At 37.8% G+C, this 24159-nt stretch overlaps 1 protein-coding gene across 3 annotated transcripts in view; it reads left to right on the top strand.

Moving 5' to 3' along the window:
- LOC150101132 (D-aspartate oxidase-like) overlaps positions 1 to 24159 on the top strand; it is a 122685-nt gene that overhangs the window by 62422 nt on the left and 36104 nt on the right. For 2 of the 3 annotated variants that reach the window (XM_090402238.1, XM_090402237.1), the window contains exon 9: positions 21446 to 21563. In XM_090402238.1, coding sequence (XP_090258364.1) covers positions 21446 to 21563 — 118 coding nt within the window. Of the gene's footprint in view, positions 1 to 491; positions 554 to 21445; positions 21564 to 24159 lie in introns of all 3 variants that reach the window. The other variant, XM_090402239.1, reaches the window with a different exon arrangement.

The raw sequence follows: 24159 nt of genomic DNA, 5'->3' as shown, positions 1-24159 counted from the left end.
GACATCCATGGAAACTGGGCAAAAGTGTGGTTAGTAAAGGTGTTAGAGCTGGGTTCTTTACTTTTAGAGTAGTGAATGAGTGGAATGCGCTCCCTGAGTCTGTGGTGGATGCTGTGACAGTGAATGAGTTTAAGGCGAGGTATGATAGATACTGTATGAATGTCGAATAGTTGTGATGAAAATGATTTGGGGCCTCCCTCGATGAGTCTAATGACTCCCTGGAGTTGCCCGTAATAATAATAATAATAATAATAAAAAAAAAGACTCATCGTGGGAGGTCCTTCCTAAGAACAAAGTATGTTAAGACTCATCGAGAGGAGGTCCCCCTAAGAAACACAAAGTCTATCATGCCACTCTGCTAATTGATAATTTTTTAGTTGAGAAATTAGAATATATTATTTCTGTGGTTTATTCTGAAAATTTGTTTTAATGAATAATTTAAATTAGTTAATCGAAAAAGTAGAAAATGTTTCATTTGTATTTTCTTTCAGGTCAAAGCCCCATGGATTAAATTGGCTGTAATGGATGAAGAAGACTTCTACATTGTACCAAAGTAAAATTCCTTAAGATCTAGCTCAGCATTATGAGTGTATAACTACTTTTTTTTATAATGATTTGTAATGAGAACATCTAGAAACCAGATGGTCTAGATATGAATATGCTCAGTATATATATCTGCGATGATTATACTTAAATCATATTTTCAAACTAGAGCAAGTATTAAAATGAAGACCATAATTTTAATATGCCCATTTCAGGATTTAATCCATTCTTTGTAAAGTTTTCATATGCAGCAATAATATTATATCAGTAGTTTAATATTGAATTAGAAAAATTTATCCAGTTATATGTTGTAGAAGTCATGTAGGATTCATCTATTCATTACATTAATGTTCAACCCTTTGAACAGTAAATCAGTATGTGTGTGTGTCTCACCATGCTTCTATCCCAAAAACAGTATCAATATATATATATGTTCATCAAATTTTAGCTATTGTAAAGCTATAAATTTACATTGGCTTTTGAGTTTTGCAGTGAGGCACCGCAATCTCTTAGCAACCTTCACAATTTTTTTTCATATCTTTATGCTATAAAACAGTGTTTCTCAACCTGTGGTCTGCAACAATGGGACAGGTGGTCTGCAGGCAGACTTAAATTAATTAAATAAATATATGGATATTATTTCTGGGAAAACTCCCATATAAATAAATATATATTTTTTAATTATCTAAACAAATTAAAATTGAATAAGTAAAAATTATTGAAATCAAATGGAGGCTTAAAAAAAAAACAACAACTAATATCATTGGAATGTTCAAAGGCAGAAGCAATAAAACTATATTGTTGTTCACTTCATCCTTTTTATTATTCGTCATTCCGCCGTTAAATTTGTAGCAGCAGAATGACAATAATAAAAGAGGGGTTATTGATAAAAGATGGCTTGTTGTTTATTGATTTTTATTATTGAAGGTTTCCCTCCTTCAACCAAGGCTCAGTATATCTTGAGAAGTTCTATGTGATACTTGGACAAAGTGTGTCCTGAGTTAACCCCAGTATTATTATTATTATTATTATTATTATTATTATTATTTCCCAAGACCTCATGGAGTCAAAGACTCATCTGGGAGGTTCCTTTTATCACACACACATCTCATCATACCGTGTCTTAAACACACTCAAACTCCTTGCAGACACCACACTCTCAGGCAAGGCATTCCAATAATTCACAACTCTGCACAAAAAAACCTGCCTCTCACTTCCCTACTCACACCCTCTTTATATAGTTTCCAGGGATGACCTCTCGATCTCCCACTATTCTCTGTAGAACTTATCCACCATTGATCTTATAACAACCCCTTACCAACTTGTAGGTCTCTATCATATCTCCCTTCTTCCTCCTGTCCACCAGACTCTGCAAATTACATCTTCTCAACATTCCAGAGGTCAGAAACTATCTTAGTCAGTCACCTTTGGACCCTTTCCAACATCTCTTCATCCTTCTGAAAACCCGGTGACCAAATCTGGGCACAATAGTCTATGTGTGGCCTAATCAAAGCCTTATACAATGGAACAAGAATCTCCCTACTTCTACACGTCAGTGTCCTCTGCATCATTCCCAGAAGTCTTTGTGTTGCCTTCACAATTTTGGCGATGTGTCCCCTAAATTTTAGATCCTTATCCACTATCACCCCTAGATCTCATATTTCCTCTACTTCCAACAATATATTCTCACCAAGCATAAATTCTGCATCCCATCTTTGTTTTCCAAATTTTAAAACCTTACATTTTGCAACATTGAACTCGCATCCCCATTTGCTTGCCCAATCACTCAATTTATTCAAGTCTTCTTGCAAGGCCACAACATCTTCACTACTCTTTATGGTTCGTCCCAACTTTATATATTTTATATTTATATTTATATAATTATATATTTTTCGGAAATGTTTTTTAGCAAATGAATCCTAATTGTGATACAAGTGTTGTAACGGCGAGTAAATCTGATTCTATTAAAGAAGAAGAAACAAGCAGTTCAAAGAAAAAATACAGTAGGAAACATAACAGTTCATATTTGGAATTCGGGTTTGCTTGGTGTAGAGATGAAAGAACAGAAACTCAATGTGTTTTGTGTTATGAAGTGTTGTTTAATGAGTGCATGAAACTTGCGAAACTCCGATGGCATTTAGAAACTAAATATTGTGATGTGAAAAATAAGCCAATTGAATTTTTTCAGCGACACTTAGGGACATTAAATCATGGTAAATATATACTTTCGGCCATGGGTTCCATTAATAGCAAGGCACTGGAAGCATCCTATCTCTTAAGTTTGCGCATAGTGAAAACATGGAAACCTCACTCTATTGGGGAAAATTTGCTATGTCCAGCTATAAAAGATGCGGTAAAAAAATGTTTGGCAACAAGTTACTAAAAGGTGTTGATTTGATTCCTCTTTCAAATGACACTGTCAGTCACAGAATTAATGATATGGCAGGTGACGTAGAATCTCAGTTAATCAAAAGAGTTAAGAAGAGCCCTTATTATGAGTTACAAATAGACGAGACTACTGATGTTACAAGTGATGTGCAGTTAATATGCTATGTAAGATATGCGAATGATAACAACATTCATGATGATATTCTGTTTTGTAGAACTTTGCCATCCCAAACAACTGGAGAAGAAATATTTCACACTCTCAATAATTACATAATACACAGTGATCCAGTGGGAAAAATGTATAGGCTTCTGTTCGGATGGAGCTCACGGCATTACAAGCAGGCATAGTGGGGTTGTTTCTATTGTCAAGGAAGTAGCTCCGGATATGAATTGGGTACATTGTTTCATACATAGGGAAGCGTTATCCTCCAAAGGAATGCCACCAGAATTTAAAACTGTGCTATATAATGCTGTAAAGCTAGTTAATTTTATTAAGACTCGTTAAATAACAGATTATTTTCAGTACTCTGCAATGAAATGAGCAGTGAATATATACAACTTTTGCTTCATTCTGAAATTTGCTGGCTTTCCAGGGACACAGTACTAACAAGGTTATTTCAATTAAGGCACGAGGTTTTATTATTTGTAAATGAACGTAATTCTGATTTCGCATCACTCGTTGTTGACGAAGCATGGTTATCAACACTATCATATCTTTCAGACATTTTTTCGAAATTAAATGAACTAAATCTCTCCCTTCAGGGAAATTCTTTAACTGTTCTTGATGCCTAAGACAAAATAAAGGCATTCAAGAAAAAACTGGTTTTATGGATTAATTACGTAAAAGACAGACAAATTGCACCTTTTCTAACATTGGAATCCTTTTTAATAGAAAATTATATTTTTGTTGATTCTGAGTTTCTGGAAAGGGTTTGTGACCACCTCAAAAATCTGAAACGGAATTTTGAAACATATTTTCTGAATAACTTTTATAAGAAATTTCTGTGGGTTCGTGATGCATTTCAGGCTTGTAGTCACGAGAGAACGATCCTTCGTTATCGAAAAAAGAACAGTTAATTGAGCTTTCAAGTGACAGTGAACTTAAAATGCAATTCCGTGATCTTGGTTTGGCTCGAATTTGGATCTTATCTTCAGTGAGATGTGAATTCTCGAATTATCTGAAGAACCATTGAAAATCGTCATGCAGTTCTCTACAACCTATCTTTGTGAGAAAAGATTTGCATCACTCCCTTAAATAAAAACAAAATACAGAATTTGTCTTCGTGTGTGTGTGTGTGTGTGTGTGTGTGTGTGTGTGTGTGTGTGTGTGTGTGTGTGTGTGTGTGTGTGTGTGCCAATCTTCAACTGAATTTGACCAACATTGAGCCAGATATCCAGCAACTCTGCAAGGGCTGAGAAGCTCAACCATCTCATTAAAAGTGAGTAGTAACATAATTAGATCATATTATTTATTTGTTTAATAAAAATTAAAACTTTGTTCAGTGATGATACACTTTTAATCGTTTACTTCCAATTTAATTAATTATGTTTCCATATGTATTCAAAGCATGCGTTTAGATTTATTATGTTATAAATGGCACAGGTTTTCCGAAATGTTGGTAATTCCTCCTTAGGTTTTTAAAAAAATTATGAAAAGTCAAAATGACGTATAGGGAAATAAATTAAAAACACTGTTTATTTTTGAAGTAAAACTTTAATTCCAACATTTTAAAATGTTATTTTTTTTGCTTTTCTGTTCACGAAATTGTCGATGACATTGTCGAAGTCTACTTCATCATTCAGTTGCTGTTTTATAGACAGTAAGGCAAGATTTCTTAAATGCCAAAAAAAAGTGTCGCCCGGGGCAGATGCCCCCCCCCCCCAAGCTATGCCTCTGTAACTTATTATTATTATTAAACAAGACCTCATGGAGTCAAAGACTCATCTAGGAGGTCCTATTATCTCACAGACATCTCATCATACTGTGTCTTGAACACATTCAAACTCCTTGTAGACACCACACTCTCAGGCAAGGCATTCCATTCATTCACAACTCTGCACGAAAAAAACCTGCTTCTCACTCCCCTACTCACACCCTCTTTATACAGTTTCCAGGGATGACCTCTGGTTCTCCCCTGATCTCCCACTATTCTCTGTAGAACTTCTCCACCATTGATCTTATAACAACCCCTTACCAACTTGTAGGTCTCTATTATATTCCCCTCTTCCTTCTCTCCACTAGACTCTGCAAATTACTTCTTCTCAATCTTTCCTCATACTCAACATTCCAGAGGTCAGAAACTATCTTAGTCAGTCGCCTTTGGACCCTTTCCAACATTCCTCATCCTTCTGAAAACCCAGTGACCAAATCTGGGCACAATAGTCCATGTGCGGCCTAATCAAAGCCTTATACAATGGAACAAGAATCTCCCTACTTCTACACGTCAGTGTCCTCCGCATCATTCCCTGAAGTCTTTGTGTTGTCTTCACAATTTTGGCGATGTGTCCCCTAAATTTTAGATCCTTATCCACTATCACCCCCAGATCTCTTATTTCCTCTACTTCCAACAATATATTCTCACCAAGCATAAATTCTGCATCCCATCTTTGTTTTCCAAATTTTAAAACCTTACATTTTGAAACATTGAACTCGCATCCCCATTTGCTTGCCCAATCACCCAATTTATTCAAGTCTTCTTGCAAGGCCACAACATCTTCACTACTCTTTATGGTTCATCCCAACTTTTCATCATCTGCAAACAACTGAATATCTCCATCCAAATCTTCACCAATATCATTAATATACAGGTTAAATAGTAATGGCCCTAAAATAGACCCCTGAAGCACTCTACTAGTGACTTTCCTTTTCCTGGATATCACACCCCCATACACAACTTGTTGATACCTGTCAGATAGCCAGTCTCCAATCCAATGCACTAATCTAATATCCAACCCCATCTGCTCTAGTTTGACTGTCAACTTATCATGAGGTACTCTATCAAAAGCTTATGCAAAATCCAAGTATATTACTGTGTATCCTTCTCCTCTGTCCAAGGAAGCAGTCACTTTATTGTAATAAGTAAGTAGATTACTAAAACACGACCTCCCTTTAGCAAATCCATGCTGTCCATCAAAGATTATACCATTGTTGTCAACCCAACTCTGGATCCTAGTTCTCGCAAGCTTCTCCAACAACTTAACCACAACACCTGACACAGAGATAGGCCTGTAGTTTGATGCTTGAGTTCGATCACCTCCTTTATGAAGTGGCACAATCTTGCCCTCCTTCCACTCTTTAGGAACTTGACCAAGTGCAAGACTCATATTAAAACAATATGTCAAGGCAGGTGCCAACTCTCTGGCACATTCCTTCAGAATATGCGGTGATATATTATCAAGTTCCACAGCCTTATTTACATCTAGTTTACTCAACTCCCCAAACACCTCTTGCTCTCTTACAGTCAATCTCTCCTCCCCATCATCAACTGCTCTTAATCTCTCCATGAAGTCACATTCACAAGATTGAAAGATCTTTATGAACTGCTCATTAAGTATCTCCACCACACATTCTGCAACAGCTATCTTTATACCATTTCCTCCAATCAATGTCATCCTTCCATAATCATTCTTTCTTTTGCTGGCTACATATCGAAAGAACTCCCTAGGATTCTTTTTGGCTTCATTAGCTAACTGCTGTTCATACCTCTCTTTAGCTACTCTCACCAACCAAGTAACCCTCCTTGCCTGGTCTTTGTAGACCTCATGAAATTGGTTACTTCCACTTCTCTTATGCTGCCTCCACAATGCCCTGTTTCTCTGTATCGCATGCTTAATCTCTTTATTCATCCATCTCACACCTACCTTATTTAACCTTCTCACCCATGGTATACATTTAGACATTGCATCTACTAAATAGTTTTTGATAATTCCCCAAGCTGCATTGATCTCTTTTCCAGCTAACTCCTCATTCCATGCTACACCTGCAAGCTGTCTCCTGAGCTCTTCATAATCCCCCCCCCCTTGTAATTCCACATATACCCTTTTTTTCACAGGGGTCCTTGCACTGCTGGCAACCACCCAGGTAATCACCTCATGGTCACTTTCACCAATTGGTGGATGATTTGACACCTCATTTATAATTACATCCTCCGATGAGATGACCAAATCCAAGACCCATAATCCTCGTGTGCCCTGTGTTACATACTGTCTGAGGTAGTTATCCCTCAAAAACTCAAGAAACTCATTTTCTTTACTTCCAGTTGCTATCTCTTCATTCCAGTCTATATTGCCATAATTAAAATCACCCATAATGATAACCCTTTTCCTATTTGCTTGGCTTATTTGACTATACATTTCACTATCACCACCATCCACATTACCAGGTCTATAACAACATCCCACCAAGTATTTGATTCTATTCACCTCTATCTCACACCATACTGCTTCAAAACCACTGGCCCTATTCCCTCCTGCATCTCTACCCTGTATGGACATAACTCTATCATCAGTAGCACTCCCCCTCCCTTTTTACCCCTTCTATCCTTACGAAACACATCATACCTTTCCATCTCTATTCCTGTCAGGATGTCGTCCTCATCTAACCATGTCTCACTTATTCCAACGATCTCTGGGTGCACAGACGCAATTAGTGGAACCATTTCATCTGCCTTGTTTCTTATACTTCTAGCATTGGTTTACAATACAGATACAATATTGGTATACAATATTGATATATTGATATACAGTCCTTAGGAGGTTTTAGCCAGGTTGAGTTCGAGGTTATATCGTAGTGTGTAGTGTTCGTGCAAGCTCCTGATAAGATAAGTATTATTTTCAGTTATCGTTGATAAAATTACTTAATATTGTGTAGTTTTGTTTGCCTTGCATATTTTAGTGCGTCTGTTTGTGTGTTTTTGGTGTGTTACAACTTATTATTTGATAAAACACGTTGCAAATAATTATGGCACCTGTACGAAGGAAAATGGCGGCCAGTAATGATGGTTCGCCATCTTTATCAAAGAACGGTAGTATAAAAGAAATGAGTCAGTGTACTAGCTGTGAAATGTAAGCTTTGCGGAGTGCGGTCGGAGTGTGGATAGATGATAATATAGGATTAAATGTGTGTAGAAAAAGTAGGGAGAATGAGGAATTGAAGTGTATCTCGGATCGTGAGTGTGATATTTTTGTCAAACTTCATAATGAAGAAAATAGCGATATGACAAGAAACGGCAAGGTTGTACATGAGAATTATGAGAGTGTGAATGTAGAAAGTGTGAATGATAGTATTAATGGTTTCTCAGAGAATAAAAAAGATGAGATAGATGCATTGAGTGAGATCGCGTTGTTGAATGGTGCGATAGAAAGGGCAAAACAGCAGCTAGAGTGCATGAACAAAAGTCGACTGAATGAACCAACCAATAATAAAAGGTATGACAGGAAAAATAGACGTATGAATGTGAACATGAACAAAATGAAGGATAGAGTGCTGTATGGAGACTCGTTAGTACGAGGTGTGTTAGTAGAGGATTTGACAAAATCGTACCAACCTATTGCGACCATAAAGGATGTAACTGAGTCTATTAGAGAGCAACAGGAATGGGTGAAAGAAATGATTGTTGTGGCAGGTACGAATGATTTGAAAGGAGATAAAATGGAAATGATAGATGACCTGAATGAATTGTTTGAGGTAGCAAAAGAAAAGAGTGAGTGAGTTTGAATGATTAGTCTTTTGCCACGGTATGACAGTGAAATGTTTAAAAGGAGGGCCGTAATTGCGAATGACTTTATGCGTGGGTTATGTATGACGAGTGGTGTGGAATATGTGGATGTGTGGAGGGAGTTTGATGGGCGAAAGGATCTATATAAGATGGATGGCTTGCATTTGAATGGTTACGGTGTAAGAAGACTTGAGAAAGTGTTGCTAAATGTAGTGGATGTGCAAATTCAGGGAAACTAGATTTGTTAAGGGGGGGGGGGAGTAGATATACAGTCCTTAGGGAGGCAGTTGAATGTAAGAATGAATATAATATGCTAGAGCAAATAAGGACAACAAACCAGAGTGGGATAGTTAATATAAGGCATCAAGGTAGGGTTGGGGCTAATGGGGGTCTTAAATTCATGTACACTAATACTAAGAGTATTAGGAACAAGAAGGAAGAGTTTTTGGCCATGGTTGGCACTTCCAGACCAAAGGTTATTGGTATTAGTGAAACATGGCTGACTGTAGATGATATAGCTAGTGGGATTGAATGTGATGGGTATAGCGTGTTCAGGAATGACAGAGAGAATAAAATGGGGGGGGGGGAGTATTGTTGATGATAGCTGATGAGCTACAGCCAAGGAGAATAGAAGTTGAATTGCAGGATAGAGAAATGAGCACATTTGAGGCCATTTATTGTGAGATTGTGGCTAGCAGAACTAAATATACAATTGGGTGCTGCTATAGACCAGGTGATGGAAAAGATGGTGGTGACAGTATGCACAAGCAAATAGAAGAAATGAGTGGAAGGAGGGTGATTATTATGGGAGATTTCAACTATGGTCGCATTGATTGGAGTGGGGAGAGGACACACGGGAGGAAGGAATTGGATTTTATGCGGTTATTAAGGGATAACTATCTGCGACAGCATGTAATGGAAAATACTAGGGGTCAGAGAGTGCTTGACCTAGTAATTACATCTGAGGATTTGGCTGTAACAAATATGACCACATTGCCACCAATCGGTGAGAGTGATCATAGGGTCTTGACTTGGGAGGTGGCCAAAGGTGTAGAATTTTCAATTAAGACAAGGTACATGTGGAATTATTGGGCTGAAAAGTATGACAAGCTTAGGAGTTTGATTGGCTCAGTGCCATGGCATGTACAACTGCAAGGACTAGAAGTTGATAGCGCATGGGAGGTAATTAAGAAGTGCTTGCATGAAGCAATGGCTGACTGTATACCTAGAGTCCAAATAATAATTCAGGTAGGGGTTAAATGGATGAATAACACCATTAAGCTTGAGCTGCAAAAAAAGAAACAACTATGGAGGGAATTTAAGGAGAAAGGTGACCGGCAGGCACATGAACGGTATAAAGCGCAGGCCAGAAGGGTGACGAGTGTGGTAAGAAAAGCAAAAAAGGATTACGAAAGAACATTGGCCATGCAGGCTAAAGAGAATCCTAAACAGTTTTTTAGATATGTAGCAAGTAAAAGAAAAAATGTACATGGCAGAATGATTTTAAAGAATGCCAATGGTAGGGAGGTAACTGAATCAGTTGAGATAGTTGAGTTACTGAGTGAGCACTTTGCAAGAATATATCATCCAGGTGGTGACATTGCAGAAACGAATAAACCAGTAGATTATACGGGAATTGTGGTGAATGAAGTGGAGGTGAGTAGTCTATTGCATAACCTCAATGTCAATACATCTGTGGGATTGGATGGTATACCAGCTCATGTAGTATGAGAAGCAGCTAAAGAATTGTCAGTACCCTTGACCATTTTGTTTAATTTGAGTCTTGGGTCTGGGTTAGTCCCGAGCGGGTGGAAGGAGGGGAAAATAGTTCCACTGCATAAAGGTGGTTCCAAGACTGCTGTTGTAAATTACCGACCGATTAGCATATCAGGAATCATTGTCAAGGTCTTAGAGAAATTAGTCAAGAAAAGAATACAGGATTGGATAGATGAAAATGGGATATTGTATGGGGGAAAACATGGTTTTGTGAAGGGTAGATCATGCCTCAGTAACTTGCTCACATTTTATAACACAGTGATGGCTGAACTGGATAGGGGTAGTGGGTTTACAGTGATACTACTGGACCTTGCCAAGGCCTTTGATAGGATATGGAATATCCTTTGATACCACATGGAACCCTAATCAGTAAACTGGAGCAGATGGGGATGGATATAGGTTTGGTGAGATGGATAGGAGGGTGGTTGAAGGAGAGATACCAGAGAGTGGTTTATTCAGGAGTGGAGTTAAAAAGACGTCTTGTGACTAGTGGAGTGCCGCAGGGCTCTGTTCTTGGACCACTGCTTTTCAATTTGTTCATCAATGATATTGGGAAGGATTTGAGAGGAAGTGTTTGCTTGTTTGCTGATGATGCAAAGTTGGGTAGAGCAATTGTGAGTGCACAGGATGTCAAAATTTTATAGGATGATTTGGATAGTTTGGAGGACTGGGCTAGGAAAAATGTATGTCAGTTTAATGTGGCAAAGTGTAAGGTTATGCACTTTGGGGTGAAAAGAATAGCAGCAGTATATCGCATTGGTGGAACCGTACTCCAGGAGATTGATGAGGCCAGGGATTTGGGAGTGTTGGTGGATAGGGAGTTGAAGTTTAGGGGGCACATTGCAAAAGTGACTAAAACAGCTCACCAAATCACTTTGCTTCTGAAAAATACTTTAACATGCAGAGACAAACAAGTTGTTGTTCCTCTGTATCGAGCCTTGATAAGACCCCATCTGGACTTCTGTGCCCAGTTATGGGCACCATGGTTTCTTCGTGATGGGGAGGAAGTGGAGAGGCTCCAGAGACGAGTGACCAAGATGATAGCAGGTCTGTGGAATGAACCTTATGAGAATAGGTTGAAGATCTGTGGGTTGCAGAAATTGGACGATAGGCGAAGGAGGGGTGATATGATTGAGACATTCAAATTACTGAAGGTTTTCTATAAGATTAATTCAAAGGTTATTTTTCAGAACAGGTCTGGTGGTGGGAGGACTAGGGGCCATGCATGGAAGCTGGGCAAAAGCGTGGTTGACAAGGGTGTTAGAGCTAGGTTTTTTACTTGGAGAGTGGTGAATGAGTGGAATAAGCTTCCAGAGTCTGTTGTGGGTGCTACGACCATGAATGAGTTCAAGGCAAGATATGATAGATACTGTGTGAATGTTGAATAGTTGTTCCAGACATGATGTTAGGGCCTCCCTCGATGAGTCTGTTGACTCCTTGGAGCTTCCCGGAACAATAATAATAATAATAATAATAATACAAACACAACAACTCATTTCTGGATCTACAGCTAGTTCCAATGATACCACTCACTCGATGTGATGCTGGACTGGGGCCATTTCCCTTTCTGCTTCTTCATTTTGGAACCCTTTGCAATTCCATCTGTTTCCTCTTGATCCCTGGTCATCCCATTACTTTCCTGCCTACACATGCTCTCACCTCCTCTTGGAGCATCCACCTTTCTCATGCTGTGTACCCCTGTCCACCCTGAGCCTCCCCGTTTCCCTGCTCCTCTTGCATACTCATTCTCTCATTTTCTATACTCATACCACTCACTTCCCCATTCATTTCCACTTCTTCAATCTCTCCTGTCTTACTCTCCTGCTCTTCCACATTGCTCCCCTCTCAGTGGCACACCTAGAGGGGGGGCCAAGGGGCCCAGGCACCCCCCAAGGAAAAGGAAAAAACACTAGAAAAATTTCCAAAAATCTTTTCCTAATTAAAATTCATTTTTTTTTATTTATGTTGTGTGCTACTTATGAATTAGCGATCACTGCAGATGCTCAGTTATAGGTCGTATGCGATGTGTAGTGTGTATTCGCAAAACATCTACTCAACTCGCCCCCCCCAAAGGTTAAATCCTGAGCGCTCGGTCCCCTCCAAGATTAAATCCTGAGTGCGCCACTGTCCCCTCTCGATCTGATTCATTCTCTCTATTCATTTCTCTACCCTCCAGCAGCAGTCTCTCCAAGCGACTCGCACCATAACCACTCAAATGCAGTCCATCGCTCCCATACAGCTCACTTCGTCCCTCAAACTCGTTCCACACATTAACAAACTGTACTCCCATCTCCTCACACATTTCAGCCAGAATATCATTCGTAATCCTTGCTCTCCACCTCCACAATCATACCTAGGAAACTGACTACCCTTCCTGTCACACTATTCTCTTTTATCTTTCCAAGCAGTCTCATGACATTCATTTTGACATGCTCTTTGTTCGCTCTCAAATCATTTGTACCAATTAATACAATTAATTCTTTTGCTCGCTCCCGCCTCATATTCAATGCCTCAATCACTCTACTCATTTTACCGCCTGGAAAACATACCTTGTGCATTTTATCCTCTAGCACACCTTTAATAATGGAGTCGCCATACAATGCCACTCGCTCATCTTTCATTAACTCTTTCCTGCCATCATGATTTATTTTAATAGTTTTGACCTGAATTCTCTTAATTTCATTCGGCATCCATTTCATTTCTTGCCTCATCCAATCCACTTCACCTTCCGAATCTCGCGACACATTCTCTCTATCATTAAATCTTTCTAACTTTCTAACTCTCGACCCCCTCTTCTCACTTTCCGTCTCATTCATCCATCTTTGTTTCAGTACTTTCAGTCCAACATGCGTCCAACTTTCGCTATCATTTATTCTTTCGATTTTTTTTACTTGCGATTTCTGCATCATGCCATTTCTACTTTCATTTGTTCTCTCAATTTCATTTCTTTCCGCCTCACTTTTGTCCCTTTTAACATCTGTTACAGTTTTCAAATCGCTCTTTTTCTTTTTTTTTCTTATTTTTTAACATTTTTTCGCCTTCTTTCTCACCATCCTTCTCTTTCAAACGTGCACTCGCGACACAATTGGTACTAGCACTTTCTGTAATCAATTTCATATTTGCATTCATCAGTTCCTCGTTCAGGTCACACTTCGCACACACCCTTCTTCCATCCGCACTAAACATCCACAAATCATTTATGTAATCGTAGGAATACATATAACAGACTTCACTTAACGAAACGACTGAAATCTAAATTAAAATCATGGAATGACAATGCCGCCGCCATTTTTTTTTTTTCTCTCTGCAGGTTACTAGGTCTAATAATAACGATTTCGTAATTTAGTTTAGGCAAGAAAAATCCCCCACACTAATAATACCGGCAGCGTACAACGTTTACAGCTGCTCTTACTCAAACAATTATGCATATATACTTAATTATTCCCAGTAAAACTTATCTATTAGTTATTATTATCAGTGGTCCATAGAATTGTTTTCAGCATTTTATTGGTCCTTGGCCTTAGAAAGGTTGAGAAACACTGCTATAAAAGATTGGAAATGTATATTTAAATCGCACCTGAGAGGGTTAATTACTTTTATGACCTTTTCGTAATATGAGAATTACTCATGTGTAGAGTCAGATCAATATGTTATTTATGTTCTTTTAATTAGTTTATTTTCATTCAGCTCTGTTTTAGAGTATACATTAAATTACATTGCAGAAAGTGTATATTAAAGTATATTACAAAGAACATAGATAATCAAGATATGTGAAACAGACTGAAGAAATGTAAACTAGTATAAAGGTGAGTGCAAAAGACTGTGTAAATAAGACATGGCAGCAAGTGACACTGTGGAGTGAAAGACCATGTGAACGAAGAAACAAAAGTAAGTGACATGGAAGCAAAAGAAAGTAGGAATGAGAAAATGTAAGAGAGGAATAATGGTAGAACGAGAGAGAGAGAGAGAGAGAGAGACTGTGGAAGCAACAAAGAGTTAAATTTGCTGGAATGCAAAATTTGAAGAACAAGTTGTTCAGAATGACAAATGAAATGAAGATATGCACAGTGATATTAAACATTTGGTGGAAAAGGATAGAATGAAGGAAACTAGAAAGAAAGAAAGAGGTGGAAAATAACAAGAATAACAATGTATGGAGATTCTATTATTAAAGATGTGGTTAATGAGAGAATCAGAAAGGCCCCCCCCCCCTCCAGGAGGGAGAATGAGTAAGATAATTCATGCTTTGTTAGTGATGGTTATGGAACAAATGGTTTGGTTGGACATAGGAGAATGTAAAGATGGATATCAGGATATCATTGAAGAGAGTGAAAGATAACAGTATGGCAGGAAAGGTTGTCAAGGTATGACAAAGATGAGTTGAGACAGAGAGTAAGAATCATGAACGGTATGGTGGCAGACCTGTGTGAGGAGAAAGCAGTGCAGTTTGTAGATGTGTGGCATAGATTTGTACAAAAGGGATGGGTTGCATTTGAATGGCTTTGGTGTGAGTCAGCTGGAGAGACTGTTGCTAGAAGGAATGCAACAGTCTGGAGAGACTTCTCCAGAGAGTCTGGAGACTCCAGAGATAAGTTCATCAGTTTATTCTACGTCTCTAGAGATGTAGAATAAAGCAAGAGATCTGAGGAAGTAAGAGGTGAAGTGAAAGATTAGAAGAATGGAATGGATGAGACCAAAGTGTTTGTTAATGGAAACAGCAGTAGTGTGAGAGATGAAGAGAGAGAACAGGAATGCAAGAAGGAAATGGGGGGGGAGAGAAAAGGGAGAAACAGCATAGGGAGAGGGGATGCTGGAAGTAGTAGCAAATGTGTCTATGATTACGTAGGAATGGATGAGAATGTGATGGGGTAGTTTAGTCTGAAGAGGTAAGTGACAATAAAGGTATTGGGCAGGGGTGACATAGTGGTGAAATCACAATCAACATTGTCTTGGATAAGACTGGTTATATACCTAAAAGTTAAATGCTGTGTTTATTTACAAATATCAGGAGCATTGGAAATAGGGGAGATGAAATTGTTTCATTGATTGAATTTATTAACCCAAAAAATTTTGAAATAAGTGAAATATAGTTCAATGAGAATGATGACAGGAAGAGTTATTTAGTTGGATGCTGCTATAGGTCACGGAATGTGAAGGGTGGTTATCAAGAAATGTAAACAACTTAAGTTAGTAAACAAGTATTGAGTGATCATTATGGGTGATCTTAATTATTGTAATCTGATCTGATCCTGTGGCTTCCTCTCTTTGAGAGGGTTGTAGCTAATTACTAGGGAGGTAGTAATGCAAGCTGGTTTCCCATTACCTTCCTTGCCGTATTTTTTATGACTGTAGCCTGTGTGTTCACGGGTCCGGTTTACCTGCTTGCGGGATGAAAAACCCCAGATGAACTGGTGGAAAAAACCCTGCTGTCCATGCCCAAGACTGGCTAACTTGGCTATGGCTGAGAAAGATCCTTAAGCTCCTCATGTCGTCGACAGGAATCGAACCTAAGACACTCCTTCCCCAGGCATATGGTTGCAAAGTGTAAAGCCACTCAGCTAACTGCGCGGAAAATTATTGTAATATAGATGCGGAAAATTATTGTAATATAGATGCGAATGAAGAGATAGTATTTGGAAAGGAAAATGAATTTTTTGAGAGACAACTATCTTAGGCGATATGTAAAGGAGGACATGTGGGTGATCAAGAATTTTAGATTGGATCATTTCATCAGAGGATGTGATTGCAAGCGGTGTGTCACTCTTTCTTCCAGTTGATGAGGGTAATCATGAAGTGATCACCTGGGTTGTGGCTAGCCATATGAAAACTTCTGTGAGGAAAGGATATACGTGGAGGTACAAGGCTGGCGATTATGACAGGCTTAGGTGACAGCTTGGAGCTGTAGAATAAAATGAAGATAGAATGAAGAATTGAGTGAATGAAAATAAATGTGGCTTGGGAACTGACAAAAAAATACTTAACAGCATCGTTGTGTGATTGTATTCCAAAGGTCAGAAAGCTGAATAAGGTAGGTGTCAAATAGATGAAAATGAAGATTAAGCATGAAATCTGAAAGAAGGCACTTTGAAAGTAGAAGAAGGTGATTAATGGTAATAATCAGTTGCACGAAGTATAAAGACTAGGCCAGGAGATTATGTTGGTAAGGACAGCAAAAATGCAATACAGGTAGAAATTATCAAATCAGGCCAAGAAAAATCTTCAGGAGTTTTTTTCAGTATGTAGCAAATAGAAAGAAGAATGCTTGTGGTAAGATGATGTTAATGGATGAAAGTAGGAGATTAGTAACTGCTTTGGAGGTCTTAGTTATGGTATTTAGTGAGCAGTTCATCAGAGTGTTTCATCCTCAGTGTGAAATCAGGAGAAGCTAAAGAATTGAGGAATTGGGGAAAGACTTACTGTTGAGCAAGCAAGAGGTATATGAGGAATTAGATGTCAATACAGCAGTAGGACTTGATGACCTGTCAGCATGTGTCTTAAGGGAATGTTTTTGGGGGGGTTAGCATCATCTTTGACTTATCTGTTTAACAAGACTCTTGCAACAGCACAAATCACAAAGGAGTAGAAGGAAGGTAAAATTGTGACACTTCATGATTTAATGATAAGACTAAGGATACAAATTATAGGCCATTCTGTATATCTGGAGATGTAGAATGTGTTGGAGCGGTTGGTGAGAGCTAGGATTCAGAAGCAGTTGATAGCATCAGTATTATTTGCAATTTTCAGCATGGATTTGTTAAAGAAGGGCATGTTTTACTAATTTTTTATGTTCTGTAACAAGATAACGAATGGATTGGACAAGGGAGATGTATATAGAATGGTATACTTAGATTTTACAAAGGCTTTTGATAGATCACCACACTACTGCACAACATTTTATAATTGTTTCTTTGAACTCTAATAGTGTAATCATATACCTCAACTGCCACCAAAACAAGAGCTTATGTATGCAATTTATGTATGTCTGCACGAGAAATTGGTTAAAAATAGAATACAAGCACATGTGGAAGTATAAAGCAGATGATTATAGGAACCTCTGTACTCAGTTAGCATCAGTATGTTGGGTAGATGAGCTGAGGTGAAAAGATGTTGAAAATGCATGGAAACTCATAAGGCAATATCTGACAAAGGCAATGTATGACTGTGTACCGAGAGTTAACGAGTAAATAGAGTAGGAGTGAAATGGATAAACAACGAAATCAAGCAAGCTGTGCTGGAAAAGAAAATGTTATGGAGGAGGTACAAGACAGTTGGTGGTGATCAGATCCATGAAGAATATAAGGTGCAGGCTAGTGCAGGTGACGAGCATGATAAAGAAAGAAAAGGTGAATTATAAGTAGCACTGCTTATGCTGAATCCCTTCAGGAAGATTTAAATAGTATGAGAGGAGATTGGCTGATCAGGCCAAGGTTAACTCGAGGGAATTTTTCTGCTACATGGCAAGCAAGAAAAAAAATAATTATGGCAGACTAACATTGGTGGATAGTCGTGGCAGCAGACTAACAGCTGAAAAGATATAGTGGAATTATTGAAAGATCACTTTATCAGCATATATCATACTGGTATAAATTATCTGGTACAATATATAGAAGAGAGGCAAGTATTAGGAGAATTGGAAGTGAAAGAAACATAGGTGTATTAGATGTTGGTTGGTTAGATGTGAATAACTGTAGAAATGGATGACATATAATAGATATAGCAAGTATTCTAAACAAGGCTAAGCCTCCAAAAAGCAATATGCCACATAAGCAAATAACTGCCCTAAAAAGTTATATAATAATAAAAATATTATTATTATAAAAGCCAATAAAGGAAATGCAACAGTTATCATGAATCAAGAAGAGTATAACAGAAAAATGCAAGATCTCCTATGTGACAGTTCCATGTATCAAATTATACGTCGAGACCTTACGATGTCTCAAAAGAAAAAAGTCCGAAAATTACTGAAAAAAAAGTGACATCATGGCCTAAAGAAATCATCAGGAAAATAAAACCAATTCATGTTAAACCACTCCGTATTTATGGATTACCAAAAATCCACAAAACTGATATCCCCCTACACCCCATAGTCGATAGCATAGATAGTCCCACATATAAACTGGCCCGGCATTTAGCCAAGTCGCTTCCTCCCCCCTTACTGGCAACTCCTCTACTTTTGTAAAAAATTCAGTCAATTTCAAAACACAGGTTAAAAATCTAATCCTAAAAGATTCAGACATAATGGTTAGTTTCAATGTCACCTCCTTATTTACCAATGTACCACTCATAGACACTCTTGATTTAATCAAGTCTAAATTTCCCCCTGATATTTTTGAATTATTTAAATTTACCATGAATGCAGGTTACTTTACATGGGGAGGATTCTACAAACAGATTAATGGTACTGCTATGGGTTCCCCCTCTCTCCCCACTAGCAAATTTTTGCATGGAAAACATGGAACACTTTGAAAACAAAGTACTTACCACAGCTACATACAAGCCACAAGTGTGGTTACGCTATGTAGATGATGTGTTTGCCATCTGGCCCCATGGACAAGACACTTTGGATGCATTTGTCTCCAAAATCCGGTTCACAGTTGAAAAAGAATCAAATAACTGTTTACCATTTCTTGACACATTAGTCACCCGCCTTTCAGATGGATCACTATCTTTTTCTATTTACAGAAAGCCTACACACACAATCTCATCATCATCCAGTCCAACAGTACGGCATTTTAAAAACACTTACACACAGAGCCAGAGCCATTTGTTCTAACAATACAGCTCTGACCACAGAACTCCAATATTTGCACCATACGTTCTTAGCTAACAGCTACAATCCCTACAAAATAGATAAAATACTACATAGGCCCATTACTTTGCCCTCCCCTAATACACAAGGTTACTTTACATGGGGAGGAATACACGTGACCATTTCTATTCTCTATATCAGAAGTACATCGGAAAAGATAGCCAAAGTTTTGTTGAAACATGGCCTTCGCACCACTTTCAAACCTCATGTCAAGCTGGCAACTCTGATTTGCTCACCTAAGGATAAACTTCCCTTTAGCACACCCAGGAGTGTACGAAGTTCCTTGTGACTGTGACTTGGTCTATTATGAGCAAACAGGAAGATCAGTGCACATCCGCCCTGGAAGAACATGAACGATACATTCGCTACTATTACTATGGCAAGTCGGGACTGGCAAACCACACTTTGGACACTCCTTCACACAGGATTGGATGGAGGAAAACGAATGTACTATTTAGGAGTTGTTATAGATCTGAAAGGTTATTTTTTGAGTCAGCAATGGCTTTGAAGAATTCTCCCAACCTTAACAAATATGGTTGCATTAATTTGCCAAAAATTTGAGAGATGGTTATCCTAAGAAAAACTCCTGCATAGCTGTTTTTTTTTTTTTTTCTCTCATTAGAGGGTGCCAAAAATAGGACTTTAGATCTTTTGTCTTTTGCAATTATATTGTTTCACTCACTCACTGTCACGTGTACAGGTATGTTGTGCTCTGATGATGCTGAGTTGAAAATCAGTGAAATATAAGCATTAATAAAACATCTTTGTTAAAAAAAAGTGTGTGATGTTGTTAATACCGTGAAAAATAAGTCATGAATAACCATCAACACCTAAGCTCTTATCTGTTAGCACTAAAAAATAATAAAATGGCCATTGAAAATAAAATTACAGCAGAACTTCTAAGATTTGGAGGAACACCCTTAACAACTGAGATTTATGAACTCATCAAGCTGATATGGCAAAAAGAAGAAATACCAGTTAATTTATAATGCAGTACTTATAATACAATACTTCACCTTAGAGAAGAAAAATAACAACAATCTCCCCTTTAGACACTTAAATTATAATGTCAGCCTAACAAAGTCTGGCATTCTCCATATATAGAAAACCCACCCAAACTCACACACTGGTAGACACATTCACAAACAGTCATCCCTCCTTCCAATGGTATGCAATTAATAAAATCCTCTATAACAGTGCTATAATCCGCTATAACTTAATTATTTCAGATAACTGTGTCCTCCACCGAATTTGACCACATTTGCAAAACCTTTATAACCAATTGCTACATTCTCCACTATATCCAAAAAATATTAAACCTCCATAACCACATTCTCACTCCCCTAGAACAGAGACTATGACAAAGCTATTACCATTTCATAAATCTGGGACACATCTAAAAAACTAGCTAAAATCTTTAAAAAAAATACAACTGTACAACCACTTACAGACGATATAAAAAATTGTCATCACTTATTTGCTACCAAAGACCAGCCACAGTCCCTACACCGGCAAAGTGTTTACCAGGTCCTTTGCAGTTGTAAACTATCCTACTATGGCCAAACAGACAAATCAGCTAATATCAAGATTGTTGAATATAAGAAATATATCCCTTTCCACCACTAGCCACTCAGGACCATGCTTTGGGCACTCACCACAAAATGTAGGAAGAAAGCCATTCTATTCTACTACAGCAAATATAAATATGAATTATTAAAATCCTGTATAACAGTACTGAATTAATTACTTCAGATAACTGTGTCCTTTCCACTGAACTTGACCACATTTGCAAAACCATGAATTTGCTATTCCTCGAAACTGCCTAAACTTCAACAAATTTGGTTACATGAAACTGCTCAAAATTTTGTAAGCTGTCATTCACTGTACTTCAACTGAACAGCCAAGACTACCCATTTTAGTCCACTAGGCATCACTGTTTAGGACTTCAGACTTACTTTTGGTTGCCATTCAGCCTTATTACTCGGTATAGTGCCTGCATGCACATATTATATTGTACCGTGTTCCTTGATGGTGACAATTTGACTCTGCCAAAATATTAGAAATATTTATTAAATTTATTGTAGTTAATATTAGTCTACATTGTAATTTCCTTAAAATCTACAGCCATGGTAGCCTGGAATAATACTAATATTAGCACACTGAATTTGAGTTGAGTTGATTTGTTTTAACAGTTACTTTCTGTTGCCTTTAGTTCTGAAGAAGTGATTTGTGGTGGTACACATCAGTTAGACAACTGGAAAAGAACAGTTGATCCAGAAGATCATGATAAGATTTGGAGTGGGTGCTGTAGTCTGATTCCAAGCCTAAAAGTAGGTATAGTTTTTAAATAATGAATTAGATATTAAAAAACAACTTATCCTCATTCAAACACAACTTTCTCAAAATTTACTTATTTCATAAGTAATGAATATTAAATAAATTAAATAAAGTCTGTACTGTAGTTTGTAAACATGAAGACCACCTGCACTGAGTCTTCTGACTCATGGAGTTCTAGAGTAACACTGCTACTTTATAATTATTGTCAGAATCACATGAAATTTCAAAAACAGTTTTAAAAAATGATAGAGAAAATTCGGATGAGGATATGGCATGGATGATTGAGAAAATGGAGAGAGATGTACGTTATTTATGATATGTGTTGGGAGTGGAAATTTTCGGTGTATGTATAATAAGAATGTTAGATATAGATGAACAGAATAAAATTAGCATAGTATGCAGAAAACATTGTCCTCTTCAAGCATTTCAGACAATAAATTCTTTTATTGTCTGTCATTCTGTTATCTCTGTATATTCTGACTCTACCAGTTGTTCTAACTTTTTTAGTTTTCTTATTTTAAATTTAATAATAAATTTAAAATAAATTTCTTCATCAGCAGATCTCCATGGAGTCAAGGGACTCATTGTGGGAGGTCCCACTCACATGCACATCTCATCCATACCTTGACTTAAATGCATTCACCACACTCTCAGGCAATGCATTCCAATCACCCAGCACTCTCCATGCAAAAAAGTCTACTCTTCCAATCACCCTTTGCTTGCACCCTCCTTATACAGCTTCCAGGGAGAACCTCTTGTCCTTCCCCTGTCTCCAGATATTCTATGAAAAATCTCCTCCATATTAATCTGGTAATTATCCCTTAACAACTTATATATCTCAATCATATCTCCCTTCTTTCTTCTATCCACTAGGCTCTGCAGTTTGCATTCTCTCAATTTGTTTTCATATTCCACATTACAGAGACCAGAAACCAACTTAGTCGATTGTCTCTGAACCCTCTCCAACAACTCCTCATCCTTTTAAAAACCAAGTGACCAAATCTGTGCACAGTAATCTATATTTGGCCTGATCAAAGTCTTGTACAGTGGAATCATAGCATCCTCACTTCCACATGTCAGTATTCTCTGCATCTTTTCCATAATCCATTGTGTTGTCCTTACCATTTTAACAAAATATCCACAAAATTTCAAGTCCCTATCCATCATCACCCTCAGATCTTTCATCTCTTCACCTCCTCTAAATTATTCCCACCAATTCTATCCTCTGCATCCCATCTTCATGTCCCAAATTTTAAAACCCTACACTTTACTATATTAAACTGGCATCCCACATATTGACCATTCATACAGTCTGTTCAGTCCTCTGGTGAAGTGTTAGAAGTGAATGAAGATGGTGTATTCCGAATACTGAGTATGCTAAATGTTAATAAGGCAGGAGGACTAGATGGGATTTTACCATGTGTTTTAAGGGAATGTGCTATGGAACTGACTGTGTCATTAACTTGGCTGTTTAATGAAAGCTTGCAATGGGACAGGTTCCTGGAGAGTTTAAGGAGGGTAAAATAGTAATATTGCATATTAGCAGTGGTAGAATGGAGGTATCAAACTATAGGTCTGTTTATATTTCTACTGTAGTTGTTAAGATTTTTGGAAAAATTGGTAAGAATTCTTATACAGAATTGGGGGGAATAAGATAATATTATTTATGTATGCCAGCATGGATTTGTTAAAGGGTGCTCTTGTTTTAGTAATCTGCTTACCTTTTACAAGAGAATAATAAGAGCAGTGGATGAGGGTAAGGCATGCACTGTCTTTTTTTTTTTTTTAATTTTTCCAAGGTATTTGACAGGGTTGTATCATATCATATGGGTTTGGATATCAGGTTAATGGATTGTATTGGTGATTGGCTCTCTGATAGATATCAGAAAGTTGTATGTGGAAGGGGTGAACAGTATCAGGGAGCAGGAAGGTTTCAAGTGGAGTTCTACAGGGTTCAGTCCTAGGACCATTACTGTTCAATCTTTATGTCAGTGATATTATCATGGGATTACAGGGAGATATTCAGTCATTTGCAGATAATGTGAAGGAAAAGTGGGTAAATTAATAGGGATATCAGTTTAAAATTTTTAAACTGACATGCTTCATACTCACTTAGTGGAGTTATACTGGAAGAACTGGAGGACAAGGGATGTTTGGGTGATTGCAGATAGAGATTTGAAGTTCTGAGGACGTATTGAAAAGGTTATAAAGACATCTCAGAGAATTACAGCAATGTTAAGGAGAACATTGACCATGAGAGATAAAAGTGTGCTGGTCCCATTGTATAAAACTTTGATCAGGCCACATCTGGATTTCTGTGCTCACCAAGATCTGGTCACTGGAATTTGAAGGGGATGAAGTAATCTTGGAAAGTGTGCAGCGATGTTGAAAGTTTATTTTTCACTTGGTTAGAATATAATAAATTTAGGTTAATTCTTTATCCAAGTGTGAGCAAACAAAGTTTACGCCTGAAAGTATCTTCAGGACTGGGGTAAGGTGGTACAACACCAGGACGACTCCTTGCAAAGGTAGAGCAAGCTACCAACACTCCTATCTCAGTATCTCTCATAATGCAAAACACATCTCCTT

Source organism: Typopeltis vanoorti, chromosome 12, assembly GCF_054136105.1.
Source record: "Typopeltis vanoorti isolate ZY-2024b chromosome 12, IOZ_Tvanoo_1.0, whole genome shotgun sequence".
In the NCBI taxonomy this organism is placed as follows: domain Eukaryota; kingdom Metazoa; phylum Arthropoda; class Arachnida; order Uropygi; family Thelyphonidae; genus Typopeltis; species Typopeltis vanoorti.
This window is presented reverse-complemented; position numbering and strand designations above follow the sequence as displayed.